Genomic DNA, 21,812 nt, shown 5'->3' on the forward strand with positions numbered 1-21,812 from the left:
AATAAACAGTCAATCAACACTTTTCCTTAGAAATCACCCCAAAAATGACAGCTTCTTCATTTACTTAGTGTATACTGCAAGGCCTAATAACGTAGCAGAGTGTAATTGGCATGTATTTCAGAACCATGGATAGAGCATCATTATGCTGATACAGCGGGGTTCTCAAAGCACACTTGAGGCGAGACAGACCATAATATCGAAACAAAGAAGATGGTTGAACTGAAGTTAAACAAAATACTAGGGATAACAAACGGCACAAAATTATTTCACATCCTTGAAAACATTACAACATAGTCAACCAGGCACATGGTCTATGCCTTTCCAGACCCAACATTCCATAGCTATTCTTGTACAAAATACCATTATGATAAGACATACCATGAACTATTACAGACTGTATAATGTTTCCCTCTTTACTCTACTTTTTATATGTTGAACCAACATATAAAACTTGAATTCAGTACCAGGGCACGTGATATTGTGTACATCATCACAGAGGGGGGAAGTGCATACACCTGCAAGTCTTAACACAATAGATATAACATTAATATTTGTCATAGCATAAGTCTTTATAAAGTGTAAGAAAGTTGTACGCGATTATACGTATTTAGGCAGTTTTAACAAGTGAATGTAATGTCGTATTGAAACATACCAAGAAAATTATTACGTTTTTTATAATCTTACCTTGTCTTTGTTGGGTAACGTCTGAGTTCTGGTATAAGTGTCTCCTCCGTTAATACTGATCAGTTCACCATCTACAGGCGGGAACTGTGCGGGGGAAAACCACTACGTCACTCTTCAGTGTGTCTGAGCTGAAACACACGTCGTACTGCTGAGTAGACTTAGAGTAAGACCAGCTCCCGTCAGGGTGGGTGGTGATCATTGGGGCGCTGTACCTGCTGAAACTGCCGTCTGTCCTGTGGCATTTGACAGCTATTAAACTGATGAGGCTCAGCAGAAAGATCACTGACACCGACACAATGGCGATCAGCAGATACAGGTTTAAATCAGAGAAGCTCTCCTCCTTTATGGGCACATGTCTGAACTGAGTCTGGATGTCAGCTGTGCTTTCAACCACCACCACGTCTATAGACACAGTAGCTGACAGGGAGGGTTCTCCGTTATCAGACACCAACACCACCAAGGGGTGAGTTTTCAGGTCATTGTCACTCATTCTCCTCTTAGTCCTGATTTCTCCAGTGCTGGTTCCGATCCGGAAGAGGTTGTTCCCTTTGGGCTCAGAGAGGTGATAAGAAAGCAGCGCATTGTATCCAGAGTCTGCGTCTACAGCCCGGATCTTTGCCACAAAGTATCCCGCTTCAGCAGGATAGGGGATGCTCTCACTGTTAACGGAGCCGTGCTCAGAATAGGGCGCGAGAATTGTTGGATTATTGTCATTTTCATCCAGAATTAAAACGTTCACAGTCACGTTGCTGCTGAGCGGAGGAACACCAGAGTCTGTGGCCTGAACTTTGAACTGAAACGATTTTAACTCCTCGTAGTTAAAAGACTGCAGGCTGACTATATCTCCAGTCTCTGAGTTGATGTTCAACATTGTCGAGAGTGGCAACGAGTTACTGTTGCTTTGTAAAAATGAATAGCTCACGTGACCATTTTGATCGTTGTCTGCATCAATTGCTGAAACTGTTCTTATAACTGCTCCTACCGGACTGTTTTCTTTCACAAATACATTGATTATGTTTTCTGTGAATAAAGGTTTGTTATCATTTACATCTGAGACGTGAATATTAATAACGCTCGTGCTGGAGAGAGGGGGGCTGCCCTCATCAGTAGCAGTGATGCTGATATTGTATTGAGATGCACTCTCTCTGTCAAGAGGACCGTCCACCACCAACGAATAGTAATTCTTATAATTTGAATCTAATTTAAAAGGAACATTACTGGATATTTTACAGTTCACCATCCCATTGTTACCTCCGTCTTTATCAAGCACTGAAACAAGTGCAATGGCGGTGCCTATGGACGCATCCTCCCTCACGGTGTTTAACAGAGATGTAACTGAAATTTCAGGTGCATTGTCATTGATGTCGAGAACTTCAATCAACAATTTGGCATTTGAGCTCATCGGAGAAGAAGTTCCATCACTGGCTTGAACTCGAATCTCAAAAGCATTATTTTCTTCAAAATTGATTTTTATTTTATTTGTTACAGTTCCAGTTTTTTCATCAATAGAAAACATATCAGTTTGTTTACCTCGGCCTACTTCACTGAACGAATATAACACATGTCCATTTTTACCTGCATCTAAATCAGTAGCATTTATTGTTATTATCGATGTCCCTATCTTTACATTCTCATACACACTGGCTTTATACAGAGTTTGACTGAATACAGGAGGATTGTCATTAATGTCCAAAACATTAACTATAATTATCATTGTGCCTGATTTAGCAGGAGTTCCTCCATCAATAGCGGTCAGTGTGAGCCGGATCACAGACTGTTTTTCTCTGTCTAAAACTTTCTGAAGCAGTAATTCGGCGCTAACGCTCTCCCCTTTGTGTGTAGCCAGAGAGAAGTGTTCATTTTGGCTAAGCTTGTAGCTATTTATAGTATTTCTACCGACATCTGCATCGTGAGAGGAATGCAGAGGAAATCTTGCCCCTGCTGCTGTACTCTCACTAATGTTAATTATCTGGGACGTGCTGACAAATGACGGGGAATTATCGTTCACATCTAAAACGATTATTTCAATCCGGTACAGTTTTAAAGGGTTGTTGATAACTGCTTCTACACTGAGAGAACATTTTGGTTCGTAGCCGCAGAGCTCCTCTCGATCTATTCTCTCATTAACGTACAGGGCACCAGTCTTTAGATTTACCTCGAGATATTTCCTCTTTGATCCTGCAACGATCTGAAACATGCGGGGCTCCAAATCCTGGACATTGATGTTCAGATCTTTAGCGATATTTCCGACAACAGTCCCCAGATTTACTTCCTCTGAGACGGAGTAAGAGAGCTGCCCAGACACCGCATCCCAGCAACAATACAGCAGCACGACCAAGAGATATATCCACGCAGAGCTCGTTCTGCTCCGCAAATTCATTATTCCAGTCATCGAGAAGGAGCATATAGGCACGTCTGCACAATGCCACACGATAACCACACGATCAAGATTGAGGAAGATATTCCAAGCATATATCACAGCATTTCCACGACCAAACAAGACAACCGTTCTTTGTAGTCCGACCTCTCTTTGCAACAAAGCCCAGAGATGCATCATGCGCTGAATCTGGGAGGAGCCCTAAACCACTAAAGAAACCGTCCAAATGTGATGGTCTATAGTGTCCCCTTGTGGACCTATGTCATAACTACACAATACATCAAACATAATTACATTATACATGTGTAAACATTCTAATTTCTCCTTAAACACGTAGCAATTAAAATATTTAAAGATAAAATAGTGAATACTGACGTTCAGCCAACAGAATACTAAAGTTCATTTTTGACTATATTTCGGAAGTATTAGTTGTAATACAACTTGTTTTAGAAATGTACTGATACTTTAAGCCAAGACGTTACAGCAGTGACAGCGACATATTTGGTATGGTAAATACAGAAATACAGTGACTTTTCTTTTTCTTTTTTACTGAAGAGCAACGTTACTGCAAAGATAAAATGAAAAGTTAACGTGAAGATACTTTATGACATTTTTAACATTTTGTAAAATAGCTGTGCAAGAAGTTATGTGTAAATATATTTAAAACATTGCACTTCAACCATGTTTTGTTTTGCATTGTGTTATGGGAATTGAAGGAAAGTTTGAAAGTTGAGTTCAGAACCACGGATAGCGACTCACACAGAGATTGCAAATCAGCAAAAATGAGTGCAATGTAAAATACCATCAACAAATGAACAGCAGGCCATATTGTCAAACTACAAACTCAATATCCTTGATTACTTGTACTTGTTATTGATTCTGTCTTACTTAAAAAAGAGAGTCTGTGTAAATGCATCACGGTTTCTTGACAGCTACATAGCACAAATCTCTTTAAAATAACGCTAATAAATCTGCACTTTATCGTGGCTAATCCTGTTCCTATAGAGAAAGCGCAGCAACGAGTTAATATCTTACCTTGTCTTTGGTGGGTAAAGTCTGAGTTCTGGTGTACGTGTCTCCTCCGTTAATACTGATCAGTTCACCATCTACAGGCGGGAACTGTGCGGGGAAAACCACTACGTCACTCTTCAGTGTGTCTGAGCTGAAACACACGTCGTACTGCTGAGTAGATTTAGAGTAAGACCAGCTCCCGTCAGGGTGGGTGGTGATCATTGGGGCGCTGTACCTGCTAAAACTGCCGTCTGTCCTGTGGCATTTGACAGCTATTAAACTGATGAGGCTCAGCAGAAAGATCACTGACACCGACACAATGGCGATCAGCAGATACAGGTTTAAATCAGAGAAGCTCTCCTCCTTTATGGGCACATGTCGGAACTGAGTCTGGATGTCAGCTGTGCTTTCAACCACCACCACGTCTATAGACACAGTAGCTGACAGGGAGGGTTCTCCGTTATCAGACACCAACACCACCAAGGGGTGAGTTTTCAGGTCATTGTCACTCATTCTCCTCTTAGTCCTGATTTCTCCGGTGCTGGTTCCGATCCGGAAGAGGTTGTTCCCTTTGGGCTCAGAGAGGTGATAAGAAAGCAAGCGCATTGTATCCAGAGTCTGCGTCTACAGCCCGGATCTTTGCCACAAAGTATCCCGCTTCAGCAGAATAGGGGATGCTCTCACTGTTAACGTGCTCAGAATAGGGCGCGAGAATTGTTGGATTATTGTCATTTTCATCCAGAATTAAAACGTTCACAGTCACGTTGCTGCTGAGCGGAGGAACACCAGAGTCTGTGGCCTGAACTTTGAACTGAAACGATTTTAACTCCTCGTAGTTTAAAGACTGCAGGCTGACTATATCTCCAGTCTCTGAGTTGATGTTCAACATTGTTCGAGAGTGGCAACGAGTTACTGTTGCTTTGTAAAAATGAATAGCTCACGTGACCATTTTGATCGTTGTCTGCATCAATTGCTGAAACTGTTTTTATAATTGCTCCTACTGGACTGTTTTCTTTCACAAATACATTGATTATGTTTTCTGTGAATAGAGGTTTGTTATCATTTACATCTGAGACGTGAATATTAATAACGCTCGTGCTGGAGAGAGGGGGGCTGCCCTCATCAGTAGCAGTGATGCTGATATTGTATTGAGATGCACTCTCTCTGTCAAGAGGACCAGTCCACCACCAACGAATAGTAATTCTTATAATTTGAATCTAATTTAAAAGGAACATTACTGGATATTTTACAGTTCACCATCCCATTGTTACCTCCGTCTTTATCAAGCACTGAAACAAGTGCAATGGCGGTGCCTATGGACGCATCCTCCTTCACGGTGTTTAACAGAGATGTAACTGACATTTCAGGTGCATTGTCATTGATGTCGAGAACTTCAATCAATAATTTGGCATTTGAGCTCATCGGAGAAGAAGCTCCATCACTGGCTTGAACTCGAATCTCAAAAGCATTATTTTCTTCAAAGTCTATATTCTTTTTATTTGTTACAGTTCCAGTTTTTTCATCTATATCAAACAGATCAGTTTGTTTCCCTCGGCCTACTTTACTGAACGAATATAAAACTTGTCCATTTTGTCCTGCATCTAAATCAGTAGCATTTATTGTTATTATCGATGTCCCTATTTTTGCATTCTCATACACACTGGCTTTATACAGAGTTTGACTGAATACAGGAGGATTGTCATTAATGTCCAAAACATTAACTATAATTATCATTGTGCCTGATTTAGCAGGAGTTCCTCCATCAATAGCGGTCAGTGTGACCCGGATCACAGACTGTTTTTCTCTGTCTAAAACCTTCTGAAGCAGTAATTCAGGAGATACGCTCTCCCCTTTATGTGTAGCCAGAGAGAAGTGTTCATTTTGGCTAAGCTTGTAGCTATTTACAGTATTTTTACCGACATCTGCATCGTCAGCGGGATGCAGAGGAAATCTTGCCCCTGCTGCTGTATTCTCACTAATGTCAATTTTCTGTGATGTGCTGAGAAATGACGGGGAATTATCGTTCACATCTAAAACGATTATTTCAATCCGGTACAGTTTTAAAGGATTATTAATAACTGCTTCTACACTGAGAGAACATTTTGGTTCGTAGCCGCAGAGCTCCTCTCGATCTATTCTCTCATTAACGTACAGGGCGCCAGTCTTTAGATTTACCTCGAGATATTTCCTCTTTGATCCTGCAACGATCTGAAACATGCGGGGCTCCAAATCCTGGACATTGATGTTCAGATCTTTAGCAATATTTCCGACAACAGTCCCCAGATTTACTTCCTCTGAGACGGAGTAAGAGAGCTGCCCAGACACCGCATCCCAGCAACAATCCAGCAGCACGACCAAGAGATATATCCACGCAGAGCTCGTTCTGCTCCGCAAATTCATTATTCCAGTCATCGAGAAGGAGCATGTAGGCAAATCTGGATGATGCCTAACAACAACAACCACAAGATCAAGATCGAGGAAGATTTTCCAAACAAATATCACAGCATTTCCACGACCAAACAAGAGAACAGTTCTTTGTCGTCCGACCTCTCTTTGAAACAAAGCCCAGAGATGCATCATCCACTGACTATGGGAGGAGCCCTAAACCACTGAAGAAACCGTCCAAATGTGATGGTCTATAGTGTCCCCTTGTGGACATATTTCATTACTACACTAACGTAAAAACATTGTACATGTGTAAACATTCACACTTTTCTTCAAACCTTAAGCGATTACACGAATAAAAGGTCAAATAATATAGAAACACGTTCACGCCACTGATTACTGAAATGTACATTTTATGACTAAAATGTTATTTGGAATACAGCCTGTCTTTAGAAATTAACTGAAATGTCAAGCAATAGCCTGACAACGCTGACAATCAGTTATTTGTAGTGGTGCATATAGAAATGCACTGAATTATTATTATTTTTTTAACTAAAGAGCAAAGTGAAAGAAAATATTACATCGAAATAGTTACCTTGAAGATACAATATGAAATATGTAACATATTGTTCAAAAGTTGTGCAAAATACACTTGGAAATATATATAAAACACTGCCTTTTAACGCTGTTTGGTTTTGCATCCTGTTCTGGGAATTAAGGGCAAGTTTGAAAAAAAATAATAGTTCAGCTCTACGGATAGCGACTCACACAGAGAATGCAACTCAGCAGCCAAACATGACTGCAATGTAAAACAACATCAACAAATGAAAAAAGCAGGCCACACTATATAATATCAAACTACGAGCTTGATATCATTGAATACTTTTACTTGATATTAATTCCGTCTGAATAAAAAAGAAAGAGTCCGTGTAACTGCATGGCGGTTTCTTGAACGCAACATAAGAAACATCTGTTTAATATAACACTAATAAAACTGCACTTTATTGTAGATAATTGTCTACCTTCGATTGAAAAAGTGCAGCAATGGATTAAAACATGTAATATCTTACCTTGTCTTTGTTGGGTAGTGTCTGAGTTCTGGTATAAGTGTCTCCTCCGTTAATACTGATCAGTTCACCATCTACAGGCGGGAACTGTGGGGGGAAAACCACTACGTCACTCTTCAGTGTGTCTGAGCTGAAACACACGTCGTACTGCTGAGTAGATTTAGAGTAAGACCAGCTCCCGTCAGGGTGGGTGGTGATCATTGGGGCGCTGTACCTGCTGAAACTGCCGTCTGTCCTGTGGCATTTGACAGCTATTAAACTGATGAGGCTCAGCAGAAAGATCACTGACACCGATGCAATGGCGATCAGCAGATACAGGTTTAAATCAGAGAAGCTGTCCTCCTTTATGGGCACATGTCTGAACTGAGTCTGGATGTCAGCTGTGCTTTCAACCACCACCACGTCTATAGACACAGTAGCTGACAGGGAGGGTTCTCCGTTATCAGACACCAACACCACCAAGGGGTGAGTTTTCAGGTCATTGTCACTCATTCTCCTCTTAGTCCTGATTTCTCCGGTGCTGGTTCCGATCCGGAAGAGGTTGTTCCCTTTGGGCTCAGAGAGGTGATAAGAAAGCAGCGCATTGTATCCAGAGTCTGCGTCTACAGCCCGGATCTTTGCCACAAAGTATCCTGCATCAGCAGAATATGGGATGCTCTCACTGTTACGGAGCCGTGCTCAGAATAGGGCGCGAGAACTGATGGATTATTGTCATTTTCATCCAGAATTAAAACGTTCACAGTCACGTTGCTGCTGAGCGGAGGAACACCAGAGTCTGTGGCCTGAACTTTGAACTGAAACGATTTTAACTCCTCATAGTTAAATGACTGCAGGCTGACTATATCTCCAGTCTCTGAGTTGATGTTCAACATTGTCGAGAGTGGCAACGAGTTACTGTTGCTTTGTAAAAATGAATAGCTCACGTGACCATTTTGATCGTTGTCTGCATCAATTGCTGAAACTGCTTTTATAACTGCTCCTACTGGACTGTTTTCTTTCACAAATACATTGATTATGTTTTCTGTGAATAGAGGTTTGTTATCATTTACATCTGAGACGTGAATATTAATAACGCTCGTGCTGGAGAGAGGGGGGCTGCCCTCATCAGTAGCAGTGATGCTGATATTGTATTGAGAATGCGCTCTCTCTGTCAAGAGGACCGTCCACCACCAACGAATAGTAATTCTTATAATTTGAATCTAATTTAAAAGGAACATTAGAGGATATTTTACAGTTCACCATCCCATTGTTACCTCCGTCTTTATCAAGCACTGAAACAAGTGCAATGGCGGTGCCTATGGATGCATCTTCCCTTCACGGTGTTTAACAGAGATGTAACTGAAATTTCAGGTGCATTGTCATTGATGTCGAGAACTTCAATCAATAATTTGGCATTTGAGGTGAGAGGAGAAGAAGCTCCATCACTGGCTTGAACTCGAATCTCAAAAGCATTATTTTCTTCAAAGTCTATATTCTTTTTATTTGTTACAGTTCCAGTTTTTTCATCTATATCAAACAGATCAGTTTGTTTCCCTCGGCCTACTTTACTGAACGAATATAACACTTGTCCATTTTGTCCTGCATCTAAATCAGTAGCATTTATTGTTATTATCGATGTCCCTATTTTTGCATTCTCATACACACTGGCTTTATACAGAGTTTGACTGAATACAGGATGATTATCATTAATGTCCAATACATTAACTATAATTATCATTGTGCCTGATTTAGCAGGAGTTCCTCCATCAATAGCGGTCAGTGTGAGCCGGATCACAGACTGTTTTTCTCTGTCTAAAACTTTCTGAAGCAGTAATTCAGGAGATACGCTCTCCCCTTTATGTGTAGCCAGAGAGAAGTGTTCATTTTGGCTAAGCTTGTAGCTATTTACAGTATTTTTACCGACATCTGCATCTTCAGCGGGATGCAGAGGAAATGTTGCCCCTAGCTGCTGTACTCTCAGTTATGTCGATTACTTGTGATGTGCTGAGAAATGACGGGGAATTATCGTTCACATCTAAAACGATTATTTCAATCCGGTACAGTTTTAAAGGGTTGTTAATAACTGCTTCTACACTTGAGAGAACATTTCGGTTCGTAGCCGCAGAGCTCCTCTCGATCTATTCTCTCATTAACGTACAGGGCACCAGTCTTTAGATTTACCTCGAGATATTTCCTCTTTGATCCTGCAACGATCTGAAACATGCGGGGCTCCAAATCCTGGACATTGATGTTCAGATCTTTAGCGATATTTCCGACAACAGTCCCCAGATTTACCTCCTCTGAGACGGAGTAAGAGAGCTGCCCAGACACCGCATCCCAGCAACAATCCAGCAGCACGACCAAGAGATATATCCACGCAGAGCTCGTTCCGATCGGAAAATGCATTATTCCATATATAGAGGAAAAGGCAGACAGATTCGGCCAATAAGGTCACTCAAAATCAAGGAATTAAACTGAACAACGAAAAACGTTTTTCGGTATATTTCCTCTACAATAAGAAAACGCTCTTCTCATCGTTGTCATTCGCCCTCTGAGTCTCTTTGTTTCAATCGCCGGAGAAACATGGTTCTCTGATTCTGGGAGGAGCCCCGAGCCACCAAAGATGAAGTTTAAATGTGATGGTCTACAATGTCTCCTTGTGGACACTTGTAAGAACTACATTGAACATAAACATATTACAATATTAGCAGACTCTTACATTGTTGATTCGCCCTTGAGCACTTAGCCAAGCCACTGCATATGTCAAGGAAGAGTCAGCATAACAGTATAAAGTTTCCTTTTATACTTTGGTATTTTTATTTATTTAAATAATTTGACATATTAAAGAAACTAGGTCAACATTTGAGGTGTCAGCTGATGTGGTTACAGACGGAGGTATTGAAAATGTCCTCTTTTCAGGAATTTAGTTTAGTAAATACAAAAAGAAAAAAAGAAAACATTGTGCACTAGCCAGACACGAATCAGTTTGATAATGTGTTTCTCCTAATTTTGTTGTAAGCAAATAACATTCTGAGATTAAAGTTGCTGATAAATTATGAAATTTATTATAAAATAATTATTGCCAATAATATGAATACTTAGATAAACGTAATTTCTAGGAGACGGGCTTGCAAATACTGCACTATATCACAAAGTGTTCATATTATGGAGCACAGCTTTATTTTTGTTCTGTGGTTTAGGACAACAACCGGAAACGTGTGTTGAGCACCACATATAGCGACGTTACACGTCAAAACAAATCTGCAGCAAGTATTGACTGAGATGAGAAAGTCCACCAACACAGTTACAACAGGCTTACATCGACATACTTTATATTTTACTATTTCTATTCTACATCAATCTAAAGTGATATTTTTTGTAATTGTGTAGTCAATATGGCACGAAACTGCATCGATTCCTGCACAATTCTTGACATAATTGTAGTATAATAAAATGCCTGAGTACGTAATTGCATAAAACGTTTTCGATTTATTAGGTAAAGTCTGAGTTACCCTCCACACAGCACACCACCACACGCATGCACAAAAAAATGTGGCGCATATTTCAGCACCATGGACAACGACATACACATTGCGTGCTCTCGGAAAAATGAATGAGAGGCTTACTGCATGTTAACTTCAATATTCCTATTACTCTAGCCCATCTTCTGATTCACATTAAACAATGTATTTACTAATAAACTTTTAAAGCGTCACAAAATAATTTCATTTTAAATATAAGAAAAGAAGGATCATGGAGGGGACATGTTCTCAGCAGCAGCACTGGGAGAATAAAGTGGCACATAACAAACGTATTGTTTTTTCATAGTTTTCTTACCTTGTCTTTGTTGGGTAGTGTCTGAGTTCTGGTATAAGTGTCTCCTCCGTTAATACTGATCAGTTCACCATCTACAGGTGGGAACTGTGGGGGGAAAACCACTACGTCACTCTTCAGTGTGTCTGAGCTGAAACACACGTCGTACTGCTGAGTAGATTTAGAGTAAGACCAGCTCCCGTCAGGGTGGGTGGTGATCATTGGGGCGCTGTACCTGCTGAAACTGCCGTCTGTCCTGTGGCATTTGACAGCTATTAAAATGATGAGGCTCAGCAGAAAAATCACTGACACCGACACAATGGCGATCAGCAGATACAGGTTTAAATCAGAGAAGCTCTCCTCCTTTATGGGCACATGTCTGAACTGAGTCTGGATGTCAGCTGTGCTTTCAACCACCACCACGTCTATAGTCACAGTAGCTGACAGGGAGGGTTCTCCGTTATCAGACACCAACACCACCAAGGGGTGAGTTTTCAGGTCATTGTCACTCATTCTCCTCTTAGTCCTGATTTCTCCGGTGCTGGTTCCGATCCGGAAGAGGTTGTTCCCTTTGGGCTCAGAGAGGTGATAAGAAAGCAACGCATTGTATCCAGAGTCTGCGTCTACAGCCCGGATCTTTGCCACAAAGTATCCCGCTTCAGCAGAATATGGGATGCTCTCACTGTTAACGTGCTCAGAATAGGGCGCGAGAATTGTTGGATTATTGTCATTTTCATCCAGAATTAAAACGTTCACAGTCACGTTGCTGCTGAGCGGAGGAACACCAGAGTCTGTGGCCTGAACTTTGAACTGAAACGATTTTAACTCCTCGTAGTTAAAAGACTGCAGGCTGATTATATCGCCAGTCTCTGAGTTGATGTTCAACATTGTAGATAACGGGACTGAGTTACTTTTACTTTGTAAAATAGAATAGCTCACCTGACCATTTTGACTGATATCGGCATCAACAGCAGTCACTGTTTTAATAACGGCTCCTACTGGACTGTTCTCTTTAACAAACACATTAACCAGCGGCTCCGAGAATCGAGGCGGGTTATCATTAACATCAGAAACTTGAACTGTCACTATGTTGGTGCTGGAGAGAGGTGGAGTCCCTTCATCAGTCGCTACGATAACGACATGGTACTCGGCCATAGTCTCTCTGTCAAGCTGACCATTAACTACCAACGAATAATAATTCTTGTAATTTGTGTCCAATTTAAAGGGAGCATCATTTGCAATGACAGCTTTTACTACACCGTTTTTCCCACCATCTTTGTCCAGCACAGAAACAAGTGCTATAGCAGTTCCTACTTCTGCGTCCTCCTTCACTGTGTTCAATAGTGACGTCACGGTGATCTCAGGAGCGTTGTCGTTTAGGTCCACCACTTCTACCAGCACCTTACAATGAGCAGACATCGGAGGCTGCCCTTTGTCACTGGCCTGTGCATGAATCTCAAAGGCAGGATTTTCTTCATAGTTTATCTTACCCTTGATTAAAATTTCACCTGACTTGGAATCAATTTGAAATAAGTCTAAAACACGATCCTGGCCTTTCTTTCTTAAAGAATATTCTATTTCACTGTTTAAACCCTCATCTGCGTCTGTTGCATTAAGAATAATCACAGTAGACCCCGTTGGCAAGTTTTCAAAAATTAGAATTTTGTACAAAGATCTACTGAAAACAGGATGGTTATCGTTAGTATCCAAGACGTTGATAATTATTTGTGAGGTTCCCGATCTGGTTGGATTTCCTCCATCCACTGCAGTTAGTGTGAGTTTTATTATAGAGTCATGCTCTCGGTCTAACGATTTCTGCAGTACTAACTCAGCGGACACGCTATCTCCCCCTTTGTGAATTTCTAAAGAAAAATAATCATTATTGCTAAGCTTATATGTATTAACACTGTTCTTTCCAACATCCAAATCTGATGCCTCTATCAGTCCAAATTTCACCCCCGGTAAAGAATGTTCGGCAATGTTAAGTGACTGCAATTGCTCAGAGAAAATGGGTGCATTATCATTAATATCTATTATAGTTATCTCTAAACGGTAAAGCTTCAGTGGATTGTTGATCACGGCCTCTACGTCAACACTACATTTTGTAGCCTTCGAACAAAGCTCCTCGCGGTCTATTCTTTCATTGACATAAAGAACACCAGTTTTTATATTTACATCGAAATATTTCCTCTTTGATCCAGCAACTATCTGAAACATACGAGACTCTAAATCCTGGACATTTAGATTTAGATCCTTGGCGATATTCCCAACAGAAGTCCCCGGGTTTACCTCCTCTGATACGGAATACGAGAGCTGTCCAGTCACCGCTTCCCAGCAATAATTCAGCAGCACAATCGCAAGATAAAACCGAAAAAGCGTTCTGCTTGAGAAATACATGATTGCTTCCAACCCAAAAACAGGCATTAATCCTAGTCCAAGCACTCCCGTCAAACAGTCATATTAAAATCAACGTAACAGTCCAGTGTCTTGCATTTCTATCAGCCGGCTGGAATATGTTTTCACCATTTTCTCTCTCGCCCTTCGTCTCTATGTAACAAAGCCCAGAGAACATCATCATCATCCTCTGTTTCTGGGAGGAGTCTTGTGCATCTTGAAATAACGTACAGATGTCATGGTCTACAATGTCCCCTTGTGGTGATGTGAAATAACTGCATTCAATCTCCGACAATAACAAAGAAACAACGAACCAGCTGTGTAAACGGAGCAATTTCATGATAACAAATATAATTGTGGTTAAGTATTTCAAACGTTCACAATCAACGAATTTCTTTCGAAATAATTCTCTTTAATTATCTCTCTCTCTCTCTCTCTCTCTCTCTCTCTCTCTCTCTCTCTCTCTCTCTCTCTCTCTCTCTCTCTCTCTCTCTCTCCTCTCTCTCTCTCTCTCTCTCTCTCTCTCTCACACACACACACACACACTTTCTAACTTGTTTGTTATCCATACCAATAGACATGTTAACTGATGTGCCACATAGAAACCTACGACAAGTAAAACATGACATATCACGATTAAAACTTTACAATACACTAAAGATACAGCAATAATTGTAGCTGGTAAATGCCAATGACAATTGCAATATTTCCCAATTTTGTAAAAGGAAAAAAGGAAATAAATTGAATATAATGAAATAAGCTACTGAAGTGTATTCCCTAACTGTTGTGAAAAGAGGTTTCCACCCTTCTTGAGTACATTCAAATATTTCCCCCATAACATCTAAACATTTATGTCATGAAACTAGCCTATCATTTTTCCATCAGACACATTTTGGTCGTTGCACTCTCCAGACCCCACACACCACACTGTAGTGCTTATTTCAGTACAATTGATAGCGGCCTACATTTTAAGGGTAGTGTGAAAGGCTTATGAACTTCAAATACTGTCATCGTTGCTCTGGCTCATGTATGGTACCACGTTACATTTCCACACAAGTCCTAATCCAAACAACACATGTATGAATACAAGGTGGAAATGTATCACAAAGTAATTTCACTTCATATACAAGAAAAGCAAAACAAGGAGCGTAATTCTCAGCCTCAACACTCGGGAGTTTATGCAAGTTTTTTGTTTTTGTTATAGTTTTCTTACCTTGTCTTTGTTGGGTAGTGTCTGAGTTCTGGTATAAGTGTCTCCTCCGTTAATACTGATCAGTTCACCATCTACAGGCGGGAACTGTGGGGGGAAAACCACTACGTCACTCTTCAGTGTGTCTGAGCTGAAACACACGTCGTACTGCTGAGTAGATTTAGAGTAAGACCAGCTCCCGTCAGGGTGGGTGGTGATCATTGGGGCGCTGTACCTGCTGAAACTGCCGTCTGTCCTGTGGCATTTGACAGCTATTAAACTGATGAGGCTCAGCAGAAAGATCACTGACACCGACACAATGGCGATCAGCAGATACAGGTTTAAATCAGAGAAGCTGTCCTCCTTTATGGGCACATGTCTGAACTGAGTCTGGATGTCAGCTGTGCTTTCAACCACCACCACATCTATAGTCACAGTAGCTGACAGGGAGGGTTCTCCGTTATCAGACACCAACACCACCAAGGGGTGAGTTTTCAGGTCATTGTCACTCATTCTCCTCTTAGTCCGGATTTCTCCGGTGCTGGTTCCGATCCGGAAGAGGTTGTTCCCTTTGGGCTCAGAGAGGTGATAAGAAAGCAGCGCATTGTATCCAGAGTCTGCGTCTACAGCCCGGATCTTTGCCACAAAGTATCCCGCTTCAGCAGAATAGGGGATGCTCTCACTGTTAACGTGCTCAGAATAGGGCGCGAGAACTGATGGATTATTGTCATTTTCATCCAGAATTAAAACGTTCACAGTCACGTTGCTGCTGAGCGGAGGAACACCAGAGTCTGTGGCCTGAACTTTGAACTGAAACGATTTTAACTCCTCGTAGTTAAAAGACTGCAGGCTGACTATATCGCCAGTCTCTGAGTTGATGTTCAACATTGTCGATAACGGGACTGAGTTACTTTTACTTTGTAAAATAGAATAGCTCACCTGACCATTTTGACTGATATCGGCATCAACTGCAGTCACTGTTTTAATAACTGCTCCTACTGGACTGTTCTCTTTAACAAACACATTAACCAGCGGCTCCGAGAATCGAGGCGGGTTATCATTAACATCAGCAACTTGAACTGTCACTATGTTGGTGCTGGAGAGAGGTGGAGTCCCTTCATCAGTCGCTACGATAACGACATGGTACTCGGCCATAGTCTCTCTGTCAAGCTGACCATTAACTACCAACGAATAATAATTCTTGTAATTTGTGTCCAATTTAAAGGGAGCATCATTTGCAATGACAGCTTTTACTACACCGTTTTTCCCACCATCTTTGTCCAGCACAGAAACAAGTGCTATAGCAGTTCCTACTTCTGCGTCCTCCTTCACTGTGTTCAATAGTGACGTCACAGTGATCTCAGGAGCGTTGTCGTTTAGGTCCACCACTTCTACCAGCACCTTACAATGAGCAGACATCGGAGGCTGCCCTTTGTCACTGGCCTGTGCATGAATCTCAAAGGCAGGATTTTCTTCATAGTTTATCTTACCCTTGATTAAAATTGCACCTGACTTGGAATCAATTTCAAATATATCTAAAATGTGATCCTGTCCTTTACTTCTTAATGAATATTCTATTTCAGCATTTAATCCCTCATCTGCGTCTGTTGCATTCATAACTATAACAGTTTTTCCTACTGCTAAGTTCTCCGAAATCTGTGCTTTGTATAATGAACTACTGAAAACCGGAGCGTTGTCGTTATTATCTAAAACATTGATGATGATTTGAGACGTTCCTGATTTTGGTGGATTCCCACCGTCGACAGCCGTCACAGTAAGTCTTACAGTACGTTGCTTTTCTCGGTCTAAACCCTTCTGAAGCACGAGCTCGGCAGACACACTCTCTCCCCCTTTGTGAACCTCTAAAGAAAAGTAATCATTTGGACTTAGCTTGTATGTACTAACACTATTCTTACTAACATCGAGATCTGACGCCCCTATAAATCCAAATTTTCCTCCTGGCGCAGTACTTTCAGCAATGTTTAGAGACTGCAAAGTCTCAGGGAAATATGGTGCATTATCATTAATATCGACTATATTTACCTCCAAACGGTAAAGCTTCAGTGGATTGTTGATCACGGCCTCTACATCGACGCTACATTTTATAGCCCTCGCACAAAGCTCCTCGCGGTCTATTCTTTCATTGACATAAAGAGCACCCGTTTTCAGATTTACATCGAAGTATTTTCTTTTTGATCCGCTTACAATCTGAAACATACGTGCCTCCAGGTCGTGAACATTAAGGTTTAGATCTTTAGCAATATTTCCCACAGAAGTCCCCGGGTTTACCTCCTCTGATACAGAGTAAGAGAGCTGTCCGGATACCGCTTCCCAGCAACAATCCAGAAGAACAACCACTATATAAATCCCAAAAGGGCTCCATATCCTCGGCAGAGACATATTTGTATCCAACGTGAACAGAGCATATGGATTCCAATCTCCAAAATTCCGTCAAATTCAGTTTCCTTGCTAAAATAAACTGATGGCCACACAATCAATTCTTGCACTGCGTCTCTTTGTAACAAAGCCCTGCGAAACATCATCATCCTCTGAATCTGGGAGGAGCCTGAAGCAACCAAGAGGAACATGAAAATGCGATGGTCTACAATGTCCCCGTGTGGTCTTTTGAAATAACTACATTTACCACTAGAAACAGAATAATCACCTATATTCTTTTGAATTATTAAGTAAAGTACAGCTGACAAGAACACAGCACATACAGCTGCCTTATTAACGTATTCACAGATTCATATTTGTAAAAGAAACTGGATAAAAAATAAAATATAACAAATAAATAAACCGTACTGCATTTCTCCAATTATTGTGAAGATTATGGACTAAGGTAACAGGATTATGTAGACAGACACCTTCTTTAATTGTGGAGAAATCTGGTAGATATCACATCTCAATAGATCCAGATATTTAGAAGATAACTTGTTAACACTTTCTATAACAACCACATCTAAAGTGCATTGTGAGGGTATCACAGTGAGTTATGATGCATTTATAATACTTTATGCTACTTATACACACACATAGTGCTCTCTGATGCACTATCTCAACAGTCATAACATATTATAGATGTAATTTAAAATGAATTATAAGTTTAAGTGTCTGTCTTTATGTGGATGCTCTTAAACAAGAGTTTTACTGATGAGGCTTATAATGCATTCTGAATACCTATACTCACCATCAACAATTAACTGTATTAAGGACTCATAGTCTGCTTTAATAGTAAATGCAGTATCATAAATGATCATTGTATGTGTTAAGTAAAGTGAAATACATATTGATGCATCTATACTAATGCATGTTTCATCATAACGTTTCATTGTTGGTGGTAAGTAAAGTATCATACATTTAAAAGAAAATATGTTGCATCATAAGTGATTATTGTATTATATTATTTTATTACACTTTCGTAAATTACCCTCCAGACAGCACACAACACACTCTGGCGTTTACTTCAGCACCATGGACAACGACATACACATGAAAACAAAAATAAATGATAGGCTTACTGTATGTTAACTTCCATATTGTCATTACCTTAGCCCAGGGGTAGCCAACGCTGGGACTACGTGAGTCGCCCGCAGAGCATCTTCTAAAAAATAGCACTAGTCACCACAGAGCTCCGTCTAAAATATGTATTTAATTGTTTTGCTGTAAAAAATCAATAATATTTGAATTATTAAGTGTAATTTAAGATTTAAAATGACAATATTGAATATAGAATTAAAAAAACAAAAATGTTTTATGTAGTATGAACTCTGCCGTAAGCCAAATCTCAATTTCCCATTTTTTGCTGAGAGCAGCTACGATGGGGCGCTAGGTGAGTTTTTTACGCTAAACATGGCAGAAAAGCGAAAGAAAACGAACTATTTTCACAATGATTGGGAGGAAGAATTATTTTTTACAACAGCGAAAGAAAAGTGTGTATGTGTCATTTGCGGGGCGACGGCAAAGCGGCACATTGTGGAGACACTTCGGTACGTGTTACAAAAGCTACCATGCTAACTAACTAACTAACTAACTAACTAACTAACTACACACCTGCAGCACTGCGGGCAGAACAAGCCGTGAGTTAAAGGCAGCTTTGAGCAGCAGCATCTCTTTTCACGAGGCCGGTGAACAAGTCACAAAAGCATCAGAAGCTTCATTTAGGAGAGCCTCACATTTTTAAATAAAGTACAAGAAAGCCTTTTCAGACGGAGAGGTCTTGAAAGGTGCAATGATGGTTATTGAAAACACTGTTCTAAGACGAGAAGAAAGGTTCTTATGTCATCTCCACTCTGCGATGTTACAAAGTTAGTGGTTTGTACAAACAGGATATGATTTGAAGATGTGACATTTAATGATTTCCTTAATTTCTTTACAGAAGTGATACTTTGTAACTAAAATATAACTGGTGTGATTTTGAACAAAATGCTACAAATGTTCTCATTCATATAAAAACTGTCAATAAATGATATTTACAAAAACATCAGAGATGTGATAACTCTGACTTTCAAATGTTGAAATAGAAGGAGAACATAAATAAATAAGTTTAAATATATGTTTTTCCTACCATGGTAAATCAGTTGTTAATAATAAATGTGAGTAATAATTAAAGTCTCTTCACATATATGAATATGTATTATGATTATTATTATTAATGATAATATTATCATTAAAGGTGAACCGTGCAACTATGTTATTCACGAAGTTTGTATCAAACAAGTAGCCTTTCGTATTGTTCAGCACCCTTGAAGTAGCTCTCAGCTATCAAAAAGGTTGGTGACCCCCTGATTTAGCCCATATACGTTCCTGAATACATATTTGCAAATACAGTGTGGAAAGTTATCAAAAAGTAATTTCATGGAATACATAAGTAAAAAGTAACATGGAGGAACATGTTAATTCTCAGCCGAATTAAATTGCACATAACATGAAACGTGTTGCTTTTTCATAGTTTTCTTACCTTGTCTTTGGTGGGTAAAGTCTGAGTTCTGGTATAAGTGTCTCCTCCGTTAATACTGATCAGTTCACCATCTATAGGCGGGAACTGTGCGGGGAAAACCACTACGTCACTCTTCAGTGTGTCTGAGCTGAAACACACGTCGTACTGCTGAGTAGATTTAGAGTAAGACCAGCTCCCAGTCAGGGTGGGTGGTGATCATTGGGGCGCTGTACCTGCTGAAACTGCCGTCTGTCCTGTGGCATTTGACAGCTATTAAACTGATGAGGCTCAGCAGAAAGATCACTGACACCGACACAATGGCGATCAGCAGATACAGGTTTAAATCAGAGAAGCTGTCCTCCTTTATGGGCACATGTCTGAACTGAGTCTGGATGTCAGCTGTGCTTTCAACCACCACCACAGTCTATAGACACAGTAGCTGACAGGGAGGGTTCTCCGTTATCAGACACCAACACCACCAAGGGGTGAGTTTTCAGGTCATTGTCACTCATTCTCCTCTTAGTCCTGATTTCTCCGGTACTGGTTCCGATCCGGAAGAGGTTGTTTCCCTTTGGGCTCAGAGAGGTGATAAGAAAGCAGCGCATTGTATCCAGAGTCTGCGTCTACAGCCCGGATCTTTGCCACAAAGTATCCCGCTTCAGCAGAATAGGGGATGCTCTCACTGTTAACGTGCTCAGAATAGGGCGCGAGAATTGTTGGATTATTGTCATTTTCATCCAGAATTAAAACGTTCACAGTCACGTTGCTGCTGAGCGGAGGAACACCAGAGTCTGTGGCCTGAACTTTGAACTGAAACGTTTTTAGCTCCTCGAAGTTAAAAGACTGCAGGCTGACTATATCTCCAGTCTCTGAGTTGATGTTCACCATTGTAGATAACTGGTTACTGTTACTTTGTAAAAATAAATAGCTAACCTGTCTGTTCTGGTCAACGTCAGCATCAGTAGCAGTCACTGTTTTAATAATTGCTCCAACTGGACTATTCTCTTTCACGTACACATTAATTATAGGCTCTTGGAACAGGGGTGGATTGTCATTTACATCAGAAACGTGTATAGACAGTACACTTGTGCTGGAGAGTGACGGGGTTCCTTTATCAGTGGCAACTATGGTGATGTTGTAGTTAGAGACACTCTCTCTGTCTAGAGGTCCGTCAACTAACAAAGAATAATAATTTTTGTAGTTTGTTTCGAGTTTGAGTGGAACCTTCATTATTAATTAGAATGTTCACTTCACCGTTGTTCCCACCGTCCCTATCGAGGACTGACACGAGAGCCACTACAGTACCGACACCAGCGTCCTCTTTCACTGTAGTGTGTAGTGACGTCACAGTGATCTCAGGAGCGTTATCATTTGCGTCCACCACTTCTACCAGAACTTTACAGTGAGCGGACATTGGAGGCTGCCCTTTATCACTGGCCTCTACACGTATCTCAAAAGCCTTTTTTTCTTCAAAGTCTATGTTGCCTTTTACCTTAATGACACCCGTCTGACTCTCAATTTCAAAGATATCAAGTACGTGATTTTGATCTTTGCTTCTCAGTGAATACACAATCTCACTGTTCAGGCCATCGTCTGCATCGGTTGCGTTCACAGCAATTACTATTGTGCCCAGTGGCGTGTTTTCTGGACATTTTTGTCTTATACAAAGTCTCGCTGAATATCGGAATGTTATCATTAACGTCTAAAACATTAACAACGAGCTGTGAGGTGCCTGATTTCGGAGGATTTCCTCCATCGACAGCGGTCAGTGTCATGGTGATCACATGCTGCTTCTCTCGGTCTAAAGCTTTCTGCAACACTAACTCAGCAGACACACTGTCTCCCGCTTTGTGCACCGCCTAAAGAGAAATGCTCATTGTGGCTTAATTTGTAAGTACTGACTCCATTTTTCCCCACATCTACATCAGTTGCTTCAGATAATGCGAATTTCACTCCTGGTAAAGAAGTCTCTGC

At 40.7% G+C, this 21,812-nt stretch overlaps 2 protein-coding genes and 3 pseudogenes across 5 annotated transcripts in view; all 5 read right to left on the reverse strand.

Moving 5' to 3' along the window:
- Nucleotides 1-21,812, reverse strand: part of LOC115014750 (protocadherin alpha-C2-like) — a 127,835-nt gene that overhangs the window by 57,319 nt on the left and 48,704 nt on the right. The window lies entirely within an intron of this gene.
- On the reverse strand, nt 226-6,472 carry LOC115014987 (protocadherin alpha-8-like; annotated as a pseudogene).
- Nucleotides 8,789-9,995, reverse strand: LOC115014988 (protocadherin alpha-9-like; annotated as a pseudogene).
- On the reverse strand, nt 11,326-14,131 carry LOC115014990 (protocadherin alpha-8-like). The gene has a single exon (XM_029442154.1). It carries the CDS (start codon nt 13,738-13,740, stop codon nt 11,326-11,328), a length of 2,415 nt encoding a protein of 804 aa, XP_029298014.1. The 5' UTR covers nt 13,741-14,131.
- LOC115014759 (protocadherin alpha-3-like) overlaps nt 14,787-21,812 on the reverse strand; it is a 33,737-nt pseudogene continuing 26,711 nt past the window's right edge.

The sequence above is a fragment of the Cottoperca gobio genome, chromosome 10 (assembly GCF_900634415.1).
Source record: "Cottoperca gobio chromosome 10, fCotGob3.1, whole genome shotgun sequence".
Classification (NCBI taxonomy): domain Eukaryota; kingdom Metazoa; phylum Chordata; class Actinopteri; order Perciformes; family Bovichtidae; genus Cottoperca; species Cottoperca gobio.